Raw genomic sequence first — 18,286 nt, 5'->3', positions numbered from 1 at the left:
TTAACAGCTTTTATATCCATCGTACAAATGTTAAAGTACTTTAATGGGATATTATCTGCCAGCACAAGTGAGAAACTGAGTTTTGGTTGTTTTTTCCCTTAATTTTAAACTTTGTTAAAAATTTAATCGAGAAGGTTTTTGTTTAAATTTTTGACCCCCACTGGCTAAAGGCCCAAAGGGAGATTATGTTGTGGCGATTTCTGTCTGTCTGTCTGTCTGTCCATCCATCCGTCCATCTGTCCTAAAAAGGGTATGCAATGTTCTGAAATGAACTGTTTTCACACTTTTAGGAGGAATTTCATGAAATTTGCTACATCATCTATATATTAAAAGTGTGCATGCATGCGTGATTGTATTTAGCAAGTTTGATGAAAGTACACAATATAACTGTAAATACATTAAAAACACAAGATGACACAAGAAAGTGAAAACTCTTATTCCCATTGTGGTCCATTTAAAAATCAAATGACAAAATAGAAGTAATAATAAAATAAAATCACAATAATACTGATAATAATAGTAATAATAATAATAATAATAATGTGCATATGATAAGAACCTAAACAGTTTATGAATAATGAATTAATGTCTTTTAATTAATTAAAAGACAGTAATTAACATTAAAAATTGCATAATTATAGGAAATAAAAGGGCTGAGTACTTCTTTTCAAAACTATTGAGGTCTAAGGTTCTAAAAAACATTCTGGACTCACACACCATTCCAACTCATTATAGAAACTTTATAGAATTTATTACCACCCTTGAAAAATGTCAGCCACCTATTTTACAAACACTACCCAATCTAGAGCCCGTGGATCCCCACCAGCAACACGCTAGTTTATTTTATTCTTTTAAAAATATATATATATATATATATATATATATATATATATATATATATATATATATATATATATATAAATTAATTAATTAATTAATTTCTAGCCAATTCTGAACTTACAAAAAGGATAACTAACTCCAATGCCAGTTTCATTTCAAAAGATCTGCACTCCTACAGGTGGATTTACTTTTATTGCCTTTATCAAATATAAAACAACATAATTTAGACGCGCTTTGCTTTCATGGCATCATTTGCCACCTTTGTCAGCATGTGTGAGTAGCTCCTGAATTTGGTGCTCGTGTGAGGTGATAAAGCCATCTCGAGGTACTAGGACTCACATTTTCAATACCTATTGTGTCCCAGAATTCAGTGGCCAAAACCTCCAATTCAAACCGTTGCACTGTTTCTGTCCCTCTGTCTCCTTTTTTTCTGTAGGAGGTGGGATCAGCCCGCTCTGTCTGCAACAACAAATGAACCAGTTGAAGCAAAACAACAGCATTAGTCCATCCAGAATTTTTAGAAGAATAAAAAGAAATGGGTTAACTTACCTTTTTCTTCCAAAATATGAACCTAAAAATGAAAGCGTACCGATCCACATTTGTGCTGAATCACTGTCCCCATAAGAGATCAGACCACTGCATGCAATTCTGGCCAGACTACCAGCTAATGACAAAAGTTGTATGTATGTTGTGTTTGTCAATCGATGGCCCTCGGTCTGTTCAGGATCACCAGATTCAGTGCAGGTCCACATTGGAACTTAGCACATTTTTATATTGGATGCTTTCCCCACACAAATCCATTTCTCCATGAGCTCCACAGTGGGTCTATATGTCGATTTGGCACAAGTTTTATGCCGGATACCTTTCATGATGTACATAACTCCATGTTACATGGAGAATGGGCAGTGGCTGTATTGAACTGGGAAGCCTCCACTTTGGAAACAAGTGCACAAACTGCTTGGCCACCATGCTGCCCTACTATAGTGACGATAAAACAAATCATTGATAAAAACCAATCTGATTGTTGCTCTGGATTATTTTAAAAAAAATTTAATATATGTAAATACTGCTGACTAATCTGTTTTAATGTAATTTTTTTTTTTTTTTTTTTTTTTGTAATCTAACCTGGGTTATCAATATGTACACCTGTAGTGTCACAGTTATGCAAACTGTGTGCATGTCCTTGGACAACACACTTCACCAACATAGTCTTAGTCCACCTGTACCGCCATGGGTACTGGCCTTGCCTTGGGAAATAACCTGGATGGACTGGCGTTCCATCCAGGAGTAGTCATCGACTCATCTGCTTCATGCTACGAAACGGATAAGCACAGGTACGAAACACATTCAGGGCCTATATAGGTCTGACTTTTTCTTCTTCTGTCATGCAGGTCGTGTTGGAGGCCCAGCCCCAACCAGGCTACTGCGTTTTCTATGAGGAGTGTGGCAGAAACCCATTTGTGGAGAGTATCTTTCCTCCTTTAGTTCCCTGTTTCAACTACAGTGAAGCCCGGCACGTCACGGGAAAGCACTATGAAAAACTCATAAAGGTCTGTAGTGTTTTTACAAATACAAAGGACTCACAGGGCAGGGCTAAAATGTAAAAAAAAAAAAAAAAACAGGAACACATCTTGAAAAAAGTCTACATTCATATGTCTTTTAAATAAACGGGTGGAAGCACCATATTAGATAACGTAAATTATCTGGCGGCAAACAGTGAGGCATTAATGCCCTTTGTTCTTCCTGCAGGTGTGCCCCATGCTGGATCGTGGAGAAAACAACACCTATGCCTGCTGTTCCAGTAATCAGTTGACATCCCTGGACTTTAGTTTGTCAATGTCAAAAGCTATACTCAACCGATGCCCTTCTTGTGCTGAAAACTTTGCATATCTGCACTGTATCAACACTTGCAGTGCCAACCAAAGCCTATTGGTAAAAGTCTTAAACACTGTGAATGTGACTTATAAAGGAAAAGAAAATGAGGTTGTGGTGGGCTACCAAGCATTTTTCTCCGCCACTTTTGTAGAAGACGCATTTCAGTCTTGTAAAAATGTCAGGATCCCTGCCACAGGAGGCTTTGCTATTGGTACCATGTGTGGTCGGTATGGCTCCAAACTGTGTACCCCTCAGCGCTGGTTGGACTTCCAGGGAGACTCCAGCAATGGCTTGGCTCCACTGGACATTGACTTTATGCTGATTCCAGAGGGAGTCACTGAGGGAGTACCGGAGGGTATGATTCCCTACAACACACGGGCTTTAAAGTGCAATGAGACCACGCCATCCGGAGGCCAGGTCTGCTCCTGCCAGGACTGCCAAGAGTCATGTGAAAGTTTGAAACTTCCTCAGCCTGCAAATCCCTTCAGTCTGATGGGGAGTGATGGCTTCTTGGTGATTTCTGTTATCTTATTCTGCCTGCTGATATTTGCCTTCCTGTTCTACCTGTTTGTTTGTTGTCTGGTGAGGTCCAAGACAAGAAAGGATGCAGCGAAAAGAAAGAGGAAGGGAAAAGGCAAGGACCAGAATAGGAATGATGTGATTCAGCAGGTCATTAATCCGTCAGAGATTACTTGTGCTGACAAGAACAGCCTGGCTGCCCAGGAATTCCTAAGCTCTCTGTTTCAGACATGGGGAACCTTCATGGCTTCGTATCCCCTCACGGTTAGTTCACATCTACAATATGCACGTGTTATTCTACAAATGTGGTTTTCGCTAGTATTACTGAGGAACCTGTTTCCAATGAGGGGAAGATATATCTGTTCATGTTTTCTATCTTTTAAGGTTCTCTTGGTGTCTGCTGCAGTGGTAGCTGTTTTTTCTGCAGGCCTCATGTCTATTCAACTCACCACTGATCCAGTTGAGCTGTGGTCTGCTCCTAACAGCCGGGCCCGCCAGGAGAAAGACTTCCACGACAAGCACTTTGGCCCTTTCTTCAGAACTAATCAGCTAATATTGACAGCACCTGACAGAAAAGGCCACATTTACGACTCTCTTTTGTTTGGACAGCTGAACTTTAGTGGTCTTGTATCCAAGGATCTCATTATTGAATTGCTAGAGCTCCAGAAACAAATACAAGTAAATCCCCATTAAGTGTTCCAGTAGTTTTTTTTTTTTTTTTTGCATTAAACGTCTGTAAAAATTCATCTAAGTAAATGTCATGACATTTTTCTTCACAGAGCATAGAGTTCTGGTCAGAGGATCTGAACCGCAGTGCGAGCTTGAAAGATGTCTGCTTTGCACCATTAAATCCATCCAATGTTTCCCTGATAGACTGTGCGGTGAATAGCTTGCCACAGTACTTCCAGAACAGTTTGGACAACATTAATGCTAAGGTGAACATGACTGAACTTGGAGTGACCAAAGAGGTGGACTGGAGAGACCACTTATTCTACTGCTTAAAGTAAGGGTTCATGTCACTTCCATGAAATTTCTGGTCAACCTGCTCCATCCAGCCAGGTCCTGCACCTCCTCACCAGTGTCGCTTTTCTTTTACCTTATCCGTCCTCTTCCTCTTTCCCTCTACGTATGTCCATTTTCATCACTTTTCTTGATATATTCATCGTCTTTTCTGTCCAAACCACTTTAACCTACTTTTTAAATAGTTTACACATTTCTCTATGTTTTCATGGGTCTCTGGTTGTCTGATTTCTTATTCTGTTAGTCTTTGTAACTTTCCACATTTATCTCAGCATTGTCTTGTCCTGCACTCTCATCCATGACCTCAAAGCCAATTTTGACCTATTTGGTACCACTTAAGTGGACAAAACAACACGTAAAGTCCAACCTTGGTCCGCTATGGCCCACAAAAAAAGTATGATAGCCATCCCACGGTGGTTGCAATAGCCATGTAGGGGTCAATGTAGGACTACACAAGGGTAAACTTTCAAAAATACTAGTCATACTGTAAAGTATACCACATTATTTATCTGATCAAAAAGATTCCAAAAAGGTATAGTTTGGACAATCTATGACTGAATGTTATGGAGTTATAAGGTAAAAACAGCAAAAATGGTGACCAGAACCACTTGGCTCTTGGACTACTCCCTTCACTGCCAAAGTAGTGCAGGTAGCTCAGTGGATAAGGAGCTGGCCTGCAAATATGGAGGTCTGAGTTTGAATCTTGCTCATGCTACTTGTCTGTGTAATTTGAAAAGACACTTCATCTGCATTGTCTCAGTCCACCCAGCTGCAAATGGGTACAAGCCTTAATTGGTGAAGTCACCTGTGTTGGGCTGGCATCCTGCCCAGGGGGAGACCTGGATTCTTATCCACTTCATGTTAAGTAATAACAACAGGCATCAGGGCCTATATAAAACTTCTTGACTTTCAATAACTCACCCACCCATTATCACTGCTGGTCTTATGAACCTGACATTGACTCCACTCGTGCAACACTTGTGATTCACTCTTCCACTTGGATGGAATGGATTATTTTTGCATCCCATTTTCCACCTACAGCACCCACAAACCTGGGTATTTAAACTTCAGTAATATTCACTGTAAGCTAAATATGAAATGTTGGTTTCCCTTCAGACATCCTCCCTTCTTCCAAATAATCTTCAATCAAAAAATACCTGTTCTTCTAACTTCCTTGTTATACGCACATCTCAAAAAATTAGAATACAGTAAAAAATCAAATGCAATTTCTTTTTTTGTCATTTCAGAAAGTGAAACTTTTTTTATATATGCTAGACTCATTACAAATATTTCAAGCATTTTTTTTTTATTTTAATATGAATAATTACAGCCTAGAGCTCTAAAACAAAGAAAATGTATATCTCAAAATATTACAATATTTCATACGAGCCATACAAAAAAGTATTTATAATACAAAAATTTCAAACTTCTGAAAGTCATGTTCATTTATACACTCAATACTTGGTTGATGCTCCTTTTGAAGGAATTATTGCATCAGTGTGGCGAGCATGGCGGTGGCCAAGTTAATGTGCTTGTTTACAGAACAACAAGGCTACACCTGCCCATTCTCTGTGTAATGTGGAGGAAGATCATAAAACTTGCGCCAAACCAACAAGCAGATCCACCTCGGATCTGCTGTGGCAACCGAGAGTGAAAAAATGGAGAAGCTGAAAGGAATTACTTACTGTATCAGTGAGCCGTGGCATGGAGGTGATCAGCCTGTGGCACTGCTGTGGTGATAAGAAAGCCCAGGTTGCTTTGACTGTGGCCTTCAACTCATCTGTATTGTTGGGTGTGGTGTCTTCTCACTGTCCTCTTGATAGTACCCCATGGAGAACCTATGGGGTATTGTCTATGGAGCCAATCAAGTACAGTAACACCATGGGCAGCAAACCAGTTACTAGTAGATTTGGTACTGTGGGCTGGGTCCTGCTGGAAAAGGAAATCAGAAGCTCCATAAAGCTTGTCAGCAGATGGAAGCATGAGGTGCTCTAAAATATCCTGGTAGATGGCTGCATAGACTTTGGACCTGATAAAACACAGTGGGACAACACCAGCTGATGCCATGGCACCCCAAATCATCGCTTTTAGGGTTTTGTGTCTCTTCACTCTTCCACCCGATCTTGAGTTCCAAATGTTGTTTTCCATTCGGCTGCTCCCGTTGTGTTCTGGGTTGCCACAGCGGATACAGCCAGATCCGCATTGGTATTTGGCACAAGTTTTACACCGAATGCGCTTCCATCCATTCGTTTTTTATACCTGCTTACTCCAATTAAGGGTCGCAGAGGGGTGGGGGGCTGCAGCCTATCCCAGGAATCACAGGACATGAAGTGGGGTACACCCTGGACAAGACATCAGTTTGTCGGAAGGCCACATATAGACAAACAAACACAGTCACACTCACAGACCTATGAACGTTTTTTTTTTGTTGTTTTTTTTTTTTAAGTTTCCAGTTCACCTAACCTGCATGTCTTTGGATGTGAGAGGAAGCTGGAGCACCTGGAGGGAACCCACACAAGCATAGAAAGAACATACAAACTCCACACAGAAAGGCCACAGGTGGGAATCGATCCCATGACCTTCTTCTTGTGAGGCAACAGTGCTAACCACTAAACCACCGTGCTGCTCGGGAATATGTTGTAATTAGAACAAATTAAATCAAGGTGAACACTCACTAAATGAATGTTTTCTTCTCTTTTTCCATTACTCCTCAAGTTCTCCCTTGTCATTCAAAGACATCACTGATTTAGGTATGAGCTGCATGGCTGACTACGGTGCTCCAGTCTTCCCATTTCTGGCTGTGGGAGGTTACCAGAGTGAGTGTTGTCCATCGTCTGCACCGTGGAATTGTCACAAGCTCTTGGGCACTTCACTATTGTTTATCTTGTATGTCCCAGATGAAGACTTCATCAATGCTGAGGCTTTCATCCTGACCTTTTCACTCAACAACTTCCCTCGTGATGACCCCAAGTTTAAAGTGGCCATGCAGTGGGAGATGGAGTTTCTTAAGATTGTCCAAGAGTACCAGAAAAACCCCAAGTGCAACTTCAGCTTTGCATATATGGCAGAGGTACGTAGAGTCTCACAAAAGCAAAACAAACAAAAAGCAAAACAAAAATCTGTGGAATAGGAATCAATAAATTCAAGTCGATATTGGATTTGACAGACTTCAAACTGCAACAGCTATACTTCGATCAGGCTTCACTGTCACTGTCTGTCCACAGAGGTCTTTGGAGGATGAGATTAACAGGACAACAGCAGAAGACATCCCCATCTTCATGATCAGTTATGCTGTAATCTTTATTTACATCGCCGTGGCCCTGGGGGAGTACTCATCGTGGAAACGCCTTCTGGTAAATCAACATGATAGGACGTGTTCAGATTACTCAAAAACTACTAAACCAATTTTCTTAAAAGTTGGTGAAATATTTGAACAACTAGATATGGGGCAAGTCCCGACTGTGAAGTCAGGTGTTTTTTTGTTGTTGTTTGTTTTGTTTTTTTTCTCTAGTTTTTTGTCAGTTTTATTACACTCAACAAAAATATAAACGCAACACTTTTGGTTTTGCTCCCATTTTGTATGAGATGAACTCAAAGATCTAAAACTTTTTCCACATACACAATATCACCATTTCCCTCAAATATTGTTCACAAACCAGTCTAAATCTGTGATAGTGAGCACTTCTCCTTTGCTGAGATAATCCATCCCACCTCACAGGTGTGCCATATCAAGATGCTGATTAGACACCATGATTAGTGCACAGGTGTGCCTTAGACTGCCCACAATAAAAGGCCACTCTGAAAGGTGCAGTTTTATCACACAGCACAATGCCACAGATGTCGCAAGATTTGAGGGAGCGTGCAATTGGCATGCTGACAGCAGGAATGTCAACCAGAGCTGTTGCTCGTGTATTGAATGTTCATTTCTCTACCATAAGCCGTCTCCAAAGGCATTTCAGAGAATTTGGCAGTACATCCAACCAGCCTCACAACCGCAGACCACGTGTAACCACACCAGCCCAGGACCTCCACATCCAGCATGTTCACCTCCAAGATCGTCTGAGACCAGCCACTCGGACAGCTGCTGAAACAATCGGTTTGCATAACCAAAGAATTTCTGCACAAACTGTCAGAAACCGTCTCAGGGAAGCTCATCTGCATGCTCGTCGTCCTCATCGGGGTCTCAACCTGACTCCAGTTCGTCGTTGTAACCCACTTGAGTGGGCAAATGCTCACATTCGTTCGCATTTGGCACGTTGGAGAGGTGTTCTCTTCACGGATGAATCCCGGTTCACACTGTTCAGGGCAGATGGCAGACAGCATGTGTGGCGTCGTGTGGGTGAGCGGTTTTCTGATGTCAATGTTGTGGATCGAGTGGCCCATGGTGGCGGTGGGGTTATGGTATGGGCAGGCGTCTGTTATGGACAAAGAACACAGGTGCATTTTATTGATGGCATTTTGAATGCACAGAGATACCGTGACGAGTTCCTGAGGCCCATTGTTGTGCCATACATCCAAGAACATCACGTCATGTTGCAGCAGGATAATGCACGGCCCCATGTTGCAAGGATCTGTACACAATTCTTGGAAGCTGAAAATGTCCCAGTTCTTGCATGGCCGGCATACTCACTGGACATGTCACCCATTGAGCATGTTTGGGATGCTCTGGACCGGCGTATACGACAGCGTGTACCAGTTCCTGCCAATATCCAGCAACTTCGCACAGCCATTGAAGAGGAGTGGACCAACATTCCACAGGCCACTAATGACAACCTGATCAACTCTATGCGAAGGAGGTGTGTTGCACTGCATGAGGCAAATGATGGTCACACCAGATACTGACTGGTATCCCCCCCCCAATAAAACAAAACTGCACCTTTCAGAGTGGCCTTTTATTGTGGGCAGTCTAAGGCACACCTGTGCACTAATCATGCTGTCTAATCAGCATCTTGATATGGCACACCTGTGAGGTGGGATGGATTATCTCAGCAAAGGAGAAGTGCTCACTATCACAGATTTCGACTGGTTTGTGCACAGTATTTGAGAGAAATGGTGATATTGTATATGTGGAAAAAGTTTTAGATCTTTGAGTTCATCTCATACAAAATGGGAGCAAAACCAAAAGTGTTGCGTTTATATTTTTGTTGAGTGTACATTGATTTCTATGTCACTGCAGGCAGTATGAACCAATGATAATTCATATTTCTGTTAATATACATCCATTCTTGCATCATCATTGTTGCATTGTTCATTTTAAGTTTTGGTACACGTTCTCCCTTGTGGACAGGTCAGGATTGCAGGCAGGCCAGTCCAGTACCGATATCTTATTCTTCCATAGCTATGCCTTTGTAATGTGTGCAGAATGTGGTTTTGCATTGTCTTGTTGAAAAATGCCTGGACATCCCTGGAAATGAAGACATCTTGAAGGCAGCGTATGTTGCTCTAAAACCCCATTGTACTTTTCTGCATTAATGCTGCCATCACAGAAGTGTAAATTATGTTTGCCAAAGGCACTGACACAATCCCATGTCCTGACAGAACATGCCTTTTGGACATGTTGCTGAAAACAGTATGGATTGTCCTTTCTGTCTTTGGTCTGGAAGACACAGCGTGCACTTGTTCCATAAAAAAATCTGGAATGTTGATTCAGCTGACCTGTTTCCACTGTGTGATGGTCCAACCCAGATGCCTCCAAGCTCAGAGATGTCAGGAGACTTTTTTTTTGCCACCAAAGTTCTGAGTGGAATATACGAATGTCGTCCCAACTTTTTCTGATTTGGGGTTGTGGGGGTTGGGGCTCTCGTGGCACCATCCAATTAAAGGAATCAAGACAAATGATTAAAGGCAAGATCTGTCCCTTCATATGTAGTCATACCTAATATCAATCAGTTCTTCTTTGACCCTCGGCCTATGTCGCCATCAAATTTCAATAAAATCTGTTCATGTCATTTTGAAATGTTGTATCGACAGCCAAACAGAAAGACAAAAAACAGCAATGAAAACATGACCATGTTGGTGGAGATAATAAAGATGTGTTATGAGGTCTGTGTTGTTTCCAATACGACATGCTCAAAATTTTTTGTTGTTGGAGTGTTTCCTGACCACTGTTGCCTACATGTTTGTTCAGTTGGGTTGGTAAGGACAGACCTTACCCTCGTGAAGCGCCTTGGGGTGACCTACATTGTCAGTTAGCGCTACATAAATAAATTAAATTGAACTGAAACATGTTATGATAAAATCAGTGTTGCTTTGCTACTTGTGAAGTTTGAGATTTCTTAAAAATACCAAGAAAGTAAAAATAAATAAGCAGTACTTCACAGTGTAGAGAAAAATCCAGCAGCAATGTGCCTCTGTCAGCTATAGAGTGCTTATCTGGCACATGCTTTGATTGGCCTGGAAATTATGTAATGCAGAAGGCATAGTACAGCCACAGATATGGAAAATAAAGGAAGTTCAAAGAGTTGAATATGCACCTGGAACCTTGTACATGTGCTGCAGGTCGACTCCAAGTTCCTGGTGGGCCTGTGTGGTATCCTGGTTGTTGCCTGTTCTGTTCTGGCATCCATGGGCTTCTACTCCTGGATTGGAATCCCATCATCACTGGTCATTCTCCAGGTCGTCCCCTTCTTGGTGTTAGCTGTTGGAGCCGACAACATTTTCATTTTTGTTCTTGAGTACCAGGTTTGTTTGATGTGTATATTTCACAGCATGAACAAAGAATGTACAATAGAAGTAATGAGACAATACTTGCAGAGAGACATACCGAGATCTGGAGAGAAAAGAGAAGAGCAAATTGGACGTGTCCTAGGAAATGTTGCTCCCAGCATGCTCCTCTGCAGTCTCTCTGAGTCTGTTTGCTTCTTTTTAGGTAAGTGTGCCCTCATGATCTTGTATTAAAAAGAAGAAGAAGAGGAAAAACCCTCTAAGTGACAACAATGCAATAACTGACATTAAAATTCTAAAAGAGCCTATTGTCATCATGGTATCGTTCCAACATTTATGAGAGAAAGCTGAAAAGATCTCAGGTAATCATTCTGTCCTTGTGGGAAGACACCATATATTTTTATTATTATTAAACTTAATCACCTTTGAGGCCCATGCACTTCTTCCAGTCATGTTGCAGCCAATTGATGCCCTCGACATGAAAGCTATCATCTTGAATTCCTCAATGGCAGATATGTTGGCATCATCACACCAATATTTCTTCCCAGCCAAAAAGGTTTTTTAATGTTTGGAAACAAATGGAAGTCAGTTGGGGTCAAATCAGGAGAGTATGATGAGTGGTCAACCAGCTATTGTCATTTTAACCATGAAGTAGCAGCAACCTTATCTTTCAGTTTGACCTTAAAGTATTACAATTGCTTGCAAGTATTCAAACTGATAGACTTTTTTGTTTTTGTGCAAATATTTGCTCATTTTGAAATGGATGCCTGCAACACATTTCAAAAAAGCTGGGACGGAGCAACAAAAGACTGGGAGAGTTGATGAATACTCAAAGAACACCTGTTTGGAACATTCCACAGCTGAACAGGTTAATTGGAAACAGGTGAGTGTCATGATTGGGTATAAAAGGAGCATCCCCAAAAGGCTCAGCCATTCACAAGCAAAGATGGAGCGAGGATCACCACTTTGTGAACAACTGCATGAAAAAATAGTTCTTTAAGAACAATGTAATATTTATTTATATAGCACCTTTCACAGACAAGGGAAGTCACAAAGTGCTTCACAAAAGGCACACACAGATAAAAATTCTGTGAAAAATACAATTTAAATCACAATAAAATAACACTAAGACACACACAGTGATCATAAAACAGCCCTCTCACTACTATGGTTTGAATGCCTGGAGAAACAGATGGGTTTTAAGTTTGCTCCCAAAACATCAACAGAGTCCAGTGAGTCCAGAATTTTGGACCTGCTGCAGACGGGACAGCTCCTTTTTGTTTAGACAGGAAAACAAATTGTTGCAGTAGTCCAAACGAGAAGATACAAAAGCATGAATAATCAACTCAACATCATCTTTTGAATCAACTGATCTGAGTTTGGAAATCTTCCTCAACTGGTAGAAACAGTTTTTGATTCGATGCTTGGAATGATGCTCAATGATATTTCTTTATCAAAGATAACACCTAGATTTCTCAGGCTAGATTTTGCAGATGAGCTCAAAAGACCTAAATACTGTTTAATCCCCAGAATGACATAATTGGGGGCAACCAACAGCACCTCAGTTTTATCCAAATTTAACTGCAGGGAATTTGCGCTGAGCCAGTGCAGTTCAGTAAAGAGTCCAATTTCTGGATTTCAGAGGCTTTAAATGAGCAGTAAATTTGGGTGTCATCAGCAAATAAAGGATAAGAAACATCAACGAACTCCTGGATAATCTTTCCCAAGGGAAAAACAGAGCAAAAACAAAACAGAACCTTGGGGTACACCACACATCAAACTGGCAGCATCAGTTTGTCAACGTTTCTCAATGTTCAATTGTAAGGAAATTAGGGATTCCATTATCTACAGTCACTAATATAATCAGAAGATTGTTTTTGGAAATCATGGATGCTGTGTCCTCCAAACAAAAGAGGAAAAAGACCATCCAGATTGTTACCAGCGGAAAGTTCAAAACCCAGCATCTGTGATGGTATGGGGGTGTGTTGGTGCCCATGGTATGGGCAACTTACACATCTGTGATGGCACCATCAATGCTGAAAGGTACATCCAGGTTTTGGAGCAAAACATGCTGCCATCCAAGCAACATCTTTTTCAGGGACGTCCCTGCTTATTTCAGCAAGACAATGCCAAGCCACATTCTGCACGTGTTACAACAGCGTGGCTTCATAGTAAAAGAGTGCGGGTACTAAACTGGCCTGCGTGCAGTCCAGACCTGTCGCCCATTGAAAATGTGTGGCGCATTCAACCCAGTCTCACAGCATGTCGCGATTCAGGAGCACAAAATATACATTAATCTATTGGTTTCTGATATTGTGACAAATAGCACCTCATTTTCGTCACGGCAGCACAAATTCATTCTCATTCATTCCGTGATGGCTGCACAAAATTAAAAGTGAAGCGGGGGGTCAGGGTGGTTACAGTTGAGGTTGGGGGAAGGAGTAGGGTTAGTAATGGTGAGTTTAAAAAATCTGTCACGAAAATTTGACTCATTTTGTGACGGGACCACGAAAAAAAAGTGAGACTGGGCTGGGTGCATTATGAAGCGCAAAATACGACAACGGAGACCTCGGACTGTTGAACAACTGAAGTTGTACATCAAGCAAGAATGGGAAAGAATCTCATACGCTTATTGAGTGTTGTTAGAAGGACAGGTGATGTAACACAGTGGTAAACATACCACTGTACCAGCTTTTTTGAAACATGTTGCAGGCATCCATTTCAAAATGAGCAAATACTTGCACAAAAACAATAAAGTTTAGCAGTTTGAACATTAAATATCTTGTCTTTGTGGTGTATTCAATTGAATAGAGATTGAACGTCCCAACTTCGAAAGAACTGGGGTTGTAGTTTAATTTATCTGGCATTGCACTATCTTCCATCCCTATCAGTACTGCAGAACAGATAAACTAGTGAAACAGAAGTTTGACTACCAACATCAATCAATCAATCAATCAATTTTTTATATAGCGCCAAATCACAACAAACAGTTGCCCCAAGGCGCTTTATATTGTAAGGCAAAGCCATACAATAATTATGTAAAACCCCAACGGTCAAAACGACCCCCTGTGAGCAAGCACTTGGCTACAGTGGGAAGGAAAAACTCCCTTTTAAACAGGAAGAAACCTCCAGCAGAACCAGGCTCAGGGAGGGGCAGTCTTCTGCTGGGACTGGTTGGGGCTGAGGGAGAGAACCAGGAAAAAGACATGCTGTGGAGGGGAGCAGAGATCAATCACTAATGATTAAATGCAGAGTGGTGCATACAGAGCAAAAAGAGAAAGAAACAATGCATCATGGGAACCCCCCAGCAGTCTACGTCTATATCCAACATGCAGACTTGGGTTTTATTCCCAGTCGTGCTACCTGCCTATGTCCTTGAAGAAGAATCTTGATCTGCACTCTCCATCAAGCTGTAAATGTGTACTAGATTTGGCTGGGAAAGTAACCTGTGATAGACTGGCATCCCATCCAGGGGGAGTTTTAAACTCTCATCTGCTTCATGATACTATCCAGAGATATGCTACTTACTTAGATCCTCATAAGACTATTAGCCTTTCTTTGTAATATATAGTACTACATGCACTGAATAATAATAATAACAATAAATCTGTCTGTGTTGTGATGCCAAAGGGGCTTTGTCCACCATGCCAGCAGTGAAGACCTTCGCCCTATATGCTGCTCTGGCTGTTCTCATGGACTTCATCCTGCAGATGACAGCCTTTGTGGCACTGTTGTCCCTGGATGCACGACGCCAAGACAGAAACCGCTGTGAGCTGTTCTGCTGTGTAACAGTGTCAACCCAGCGGCCCAACAAGCCAAATGAGGGCTTCGTCCTACCCTTCATGAGGAACTACTACGCTCCAGTCCTACTGCACAATGTCACCAGGATCATAGTGGTAAAGCAGTTATCTTCAATCATTAGCAGAGCAAATTAAATTTGAGCGCAGTCGACCAGACAGAATGTTTATACCCAATTTTTTTTTTACAGATGTTGGGTGTTTATCTTCATGCTTTTGTGGTCTATATTCCTTATGCTGAATGTGACAGTGGGTCTGGATCAAGAACTCGCGATGCCAAAGGTCTGTAGTGCGTCATATCTGCAAGGTGCTCACAAAAAAAACATCAGTGTATGTATCAAAATGAACTTCATGAAATGAATGAACAAATCCTTGCATTTCTCTGTGCAGGACTCCTACATGCTGCAGTATTTTCAATACCTGTATAAATATTTCGAAGTGGGAGTTCCGGTTTATTTTGTTACAAAAAGGGGCTTTAACTTCTCAACTGTAGAAGGGATGAATGCAGTCTGCTCCAGTGCAGGCTGTGACTCGTTCTCACTCACTCAGAAGATCCAGTATGCCACAGACTTTCCTGAACGGTGAGTCTATTCATTTTCCATCATTTAAATACAGTTATGCACCTACTGACTTTCATCAAGCATTGCTTCACTGAATGGAGCCGAGCTGCCTTTGTCCTTCATGTCATCTTTTATTTTTTCTCAGGCACAGCCTTGAACCTGTTGTTATACTTATAATCTCTGACATGTGAGCCATTCTGACTGGTAAATGACAAACTAGTTTATACGTATGCAGCAAGCAGTGACACCTCATGTGCCTCATGTGACCCCAACAGCATGTGTATACACCCCCCGAATCAGTCAAAGTTGGGCCAATAAAGGAAAAAGCTCTTATAGCTACTTTGACTTCTTGCAAAGTTACAGCATGAACCCAAGATATTTCATGTTTTGTGTGGTCAGCATTATTTCTTAATATACATCCATTACTGCATTTAAGACCATTTAAGACCTGCAACACATTCCAAAAGCATTTAGCACTAAAGTATTAGTATTGGCATTATTACTCAGAACATTTAAAAGATGTTTTGGCATTAAGGATACACACAATGAAGCGTTTCAGGTGTTAGTTTGTCCTGTTCTTCCTGCAAGCAAGTCTGAAGGTGTGCAACAGTATGTGGACATTGTTGCATTTTAAAAATCTCCACATATTCTGTCTTGAGGACAGTTCAGGACTGCGGGCAGGCCAGTCCCGTATGTGTCCTCTTCTTCTACAGACATGCCTTTGTAATGTGTGAAGAATGTGTTTTTTCCATTGTCGTGTTGAAAAATGCATGGACGTCCCTGGAAAAGCTCTCATCTTGAAGGCAGCGTATGTTCCCAGCTAACACATAACATTTTGGTAATGTTATATATTGGTTATATTTAGTTTATGGTTATCAGAAATGTTTCTAGAACATTTTCCTAATGTTATTACTTCTTTTTATAAATTGACATGTCATTTTTATAGTTGAGGGAAATTTGACAAATATATTAATTCTAGTCTCACCATCTTTCTTATTCCAAATTTCTTTCAATGACAAGACTATGACTTCAGGTAACGTTACCAGAATGTACTGAGAATGTTTGGACAAAACATACCTTCAGGTGACTTGATGTAACGTTACCATAATGTCCTGGGAATCAAAAAGAGACTTTCCTTAAAAATGTTCACAGAATGTTAGGCCTAGCGTCCTCAAAATGTTTGTGCTATACTAACGTTATTGTCAAACATTCTGGGAACCAAAAACAAACTTTCCTTATAACATTCCTAGAATGTTAGGACTAATGTTCTCAAAACGTTTGTGCTATGCTAATGTTATTGTCAGATGTTCTGTGAACCAAAAACAAACTTTCCTTAAAAACATTCCCACAATGTTTCTCAAAATCTTAGTGCGAATGTTACTATCAAATGTTCTGGGAACAAAAAAAAAATAAAATAAATAAATAAATAAATAAATAAAAACCCATTTCTTCTGAAACATTCCGAGAACTTTACAGCTAATGTTCCGATAAAATTTGACAAACATTGATATATCATTTTGGGAACTTTATTTTGTTAGCTGGGTAGAGACCTTTTGTATTAAGTTCTGGGGAGGTTTTTGAGACTTTTGCATAGTAGGAACACTTAAATTGTTATTATAATCATTGTTTTATCAATTTAAAGTTGTAATAATTGCAATTTAAAGGTTATAGCATAAAGATGTCACTGAACAATAAGGTAAATTTATTACTTAATTGTGATAGCATACAGAGAAGGCTATTTTCACACACACACGCAAACACACACACACACACACACACACACACACACACACACACACACACACACATATATATATATAATATATATATATATATATATGTGTGTGTGTGTATGTATATATATATAATATATATACATACACACAGTGGGGAAAATAAGTATTTGACCCCCTATCAATTTTGCAGGTTTTCCCACCTACAAAGAATGGAGAGGTCTGTAATTTTTATCGTAGGTACACTTCAACTGTGACAGACGGAATCTAAAAAAAAAATCCAGAAAATCACATTGTATGATTTTTAAATAATTAATTTGCATTTTATTGCATAAAATAAGTATTTGAACCCCTACCAACCAGCAAGAACTCTGGCTCACACAGTCCTGTTAATTTTTCTTTAAGAAGCCCTCTTATTCTGCACTCTTTACCTGTATTAAGTGCACCTGTTTGAACTTGTTACCTGTATAAGAGACACCTGTTCACACACTCAATCAATCACACTCCAACCTGTTCACCATAGCCAAGACCAAAGAGCTGTCTAAGGACACCAGGGACAAAACTGTAGACCTGCACAAGGCTGGGATAGACAACAGGCAAGCAGCTTGGTAGAAGACAACAACTGTTATGATTATTTATTAGAAAGTGGAAGAAACACAAGATGACTGTCAATCTCCCTCGGTCTGGGATTCCATGCAAGATCTCACTTTGTGGGGTAAGGATGATTCTGAGAAAGCTCAGAACTACACAGGACGACCTGGTCAATGACCTGAAGAGAGCTGGGACCACAGTCACAAAGATTACATTAGTAACACATGATGCTGTCATGGTTTAAAATCCTGCAGGGCAGCAAGGTCCCCCTGCTCAAGCCAGCACATGTCCAGGCCTGTTTGAAGTTCACCAGTGACCATCTGGATGATCCAGAGGAGGCATGGGAGAAGGTCATGTGGTCAGATGAGACCAAAATAGAGCTTTTTGGAATCAACTCCACTTACCATGTTTAGAGAATGAGAACAACCCCAAGAAAACCATCCCAACCGTGAAGCATGGGGGTGGAAACATCATACTCTGGGGGTGCTCTTCTGCAAAGGGGACAGGACGACTGCACTGCATTGAAGGGAGGATGGATGGGGTCAAGTATTGTGAGATTTCGGCAAACAACCTCCTTCCCTCAGTAAGAGCATTGAAGATGGGTCATGGCTAGGTCTTCCAGCATGACAATGACCCCAAACACACAACCAGGGCAACTAAGGAGGGGCTTTGTGAGAAGCATTTCAAG

At 40.8% G+C, this 18,286-nt stretch overlaps 1 protein-coding gene across 1 annotated transcript in view; it reads left to right on the top strand.

Annotated features, from left to right (window-relative positions):
- The window catches only part of npc1l1 (NPC1-like 1), a 32,191-nt gene that overhangs the window by 81 nt on the left and 13,824 nt on the right, over window positions 1-18,286 (top strand). Inside the window, exons 2-13 of the mRNA XM_034169548.1 lie at window positions 2,232-2,390; window positions 2,590-3,498; window positions 3,619-3,912; window positions 4,014-4,237; window positions 6,970-7,070; window positions 7,152-7,324; window positions 7,479-7,607; window positions 10,753-10,935; window positions 11,008-11,122; window positions 14,548-14,821; window positions 14,906-14,996; window positions 15,105-15,295. Of these exons, the coding sequence (XP_034025439.1) occupies window positions 2,232-2,390; window positions 2,590-3,498; window positions 3,619-3,912; window positions 4,014-4,237; window positions 6,970-7,070; window positions 7,152-7,324; window positions 7,479-7,607; window positions 10,753-10,935; window positions 11,008-11,122; window positions 14,548-14,821; window positions 14,906-14,996; window positions 15,105-15,295 (2,843 nt within the window). The remainder of the gene's footprint in view (window positions 1-2,231; window positions 2,391-2,589; window positions 3,499-3,618; window positions 3,913-4,013; window positions 4,238-6,969; window positions 7,071-7,151; window positions 7,325-7,478; window positions 7,608-10,752; window positions 10,936-11,007; window positions 11,123-14,547; window positions 14,822-14,905; window positions 14,997-15,104; window positions 15,296-18,286) is intronic.

Source organism: Thalassophryne amazonica, chromosome 5 (genome assembly GCF_902500255.1).
Source record: "Thalassophryne amazonica chromosome 5, fThaAma1.1, whole genome shotgun sequence".
Classification (NCBI taxonomy): domain Eukaryota; kingdom Metazoa; phylum Chordata; class Actinopteri; order Batrachoidiformes; family Batrachoididae; genus Thalassophryne; species Thalassophryne amazonica.
Note: the sequence above shows the minus strand (reverse complement) of the source record. Positions and strands in the feature narration are given on the sequence as shown.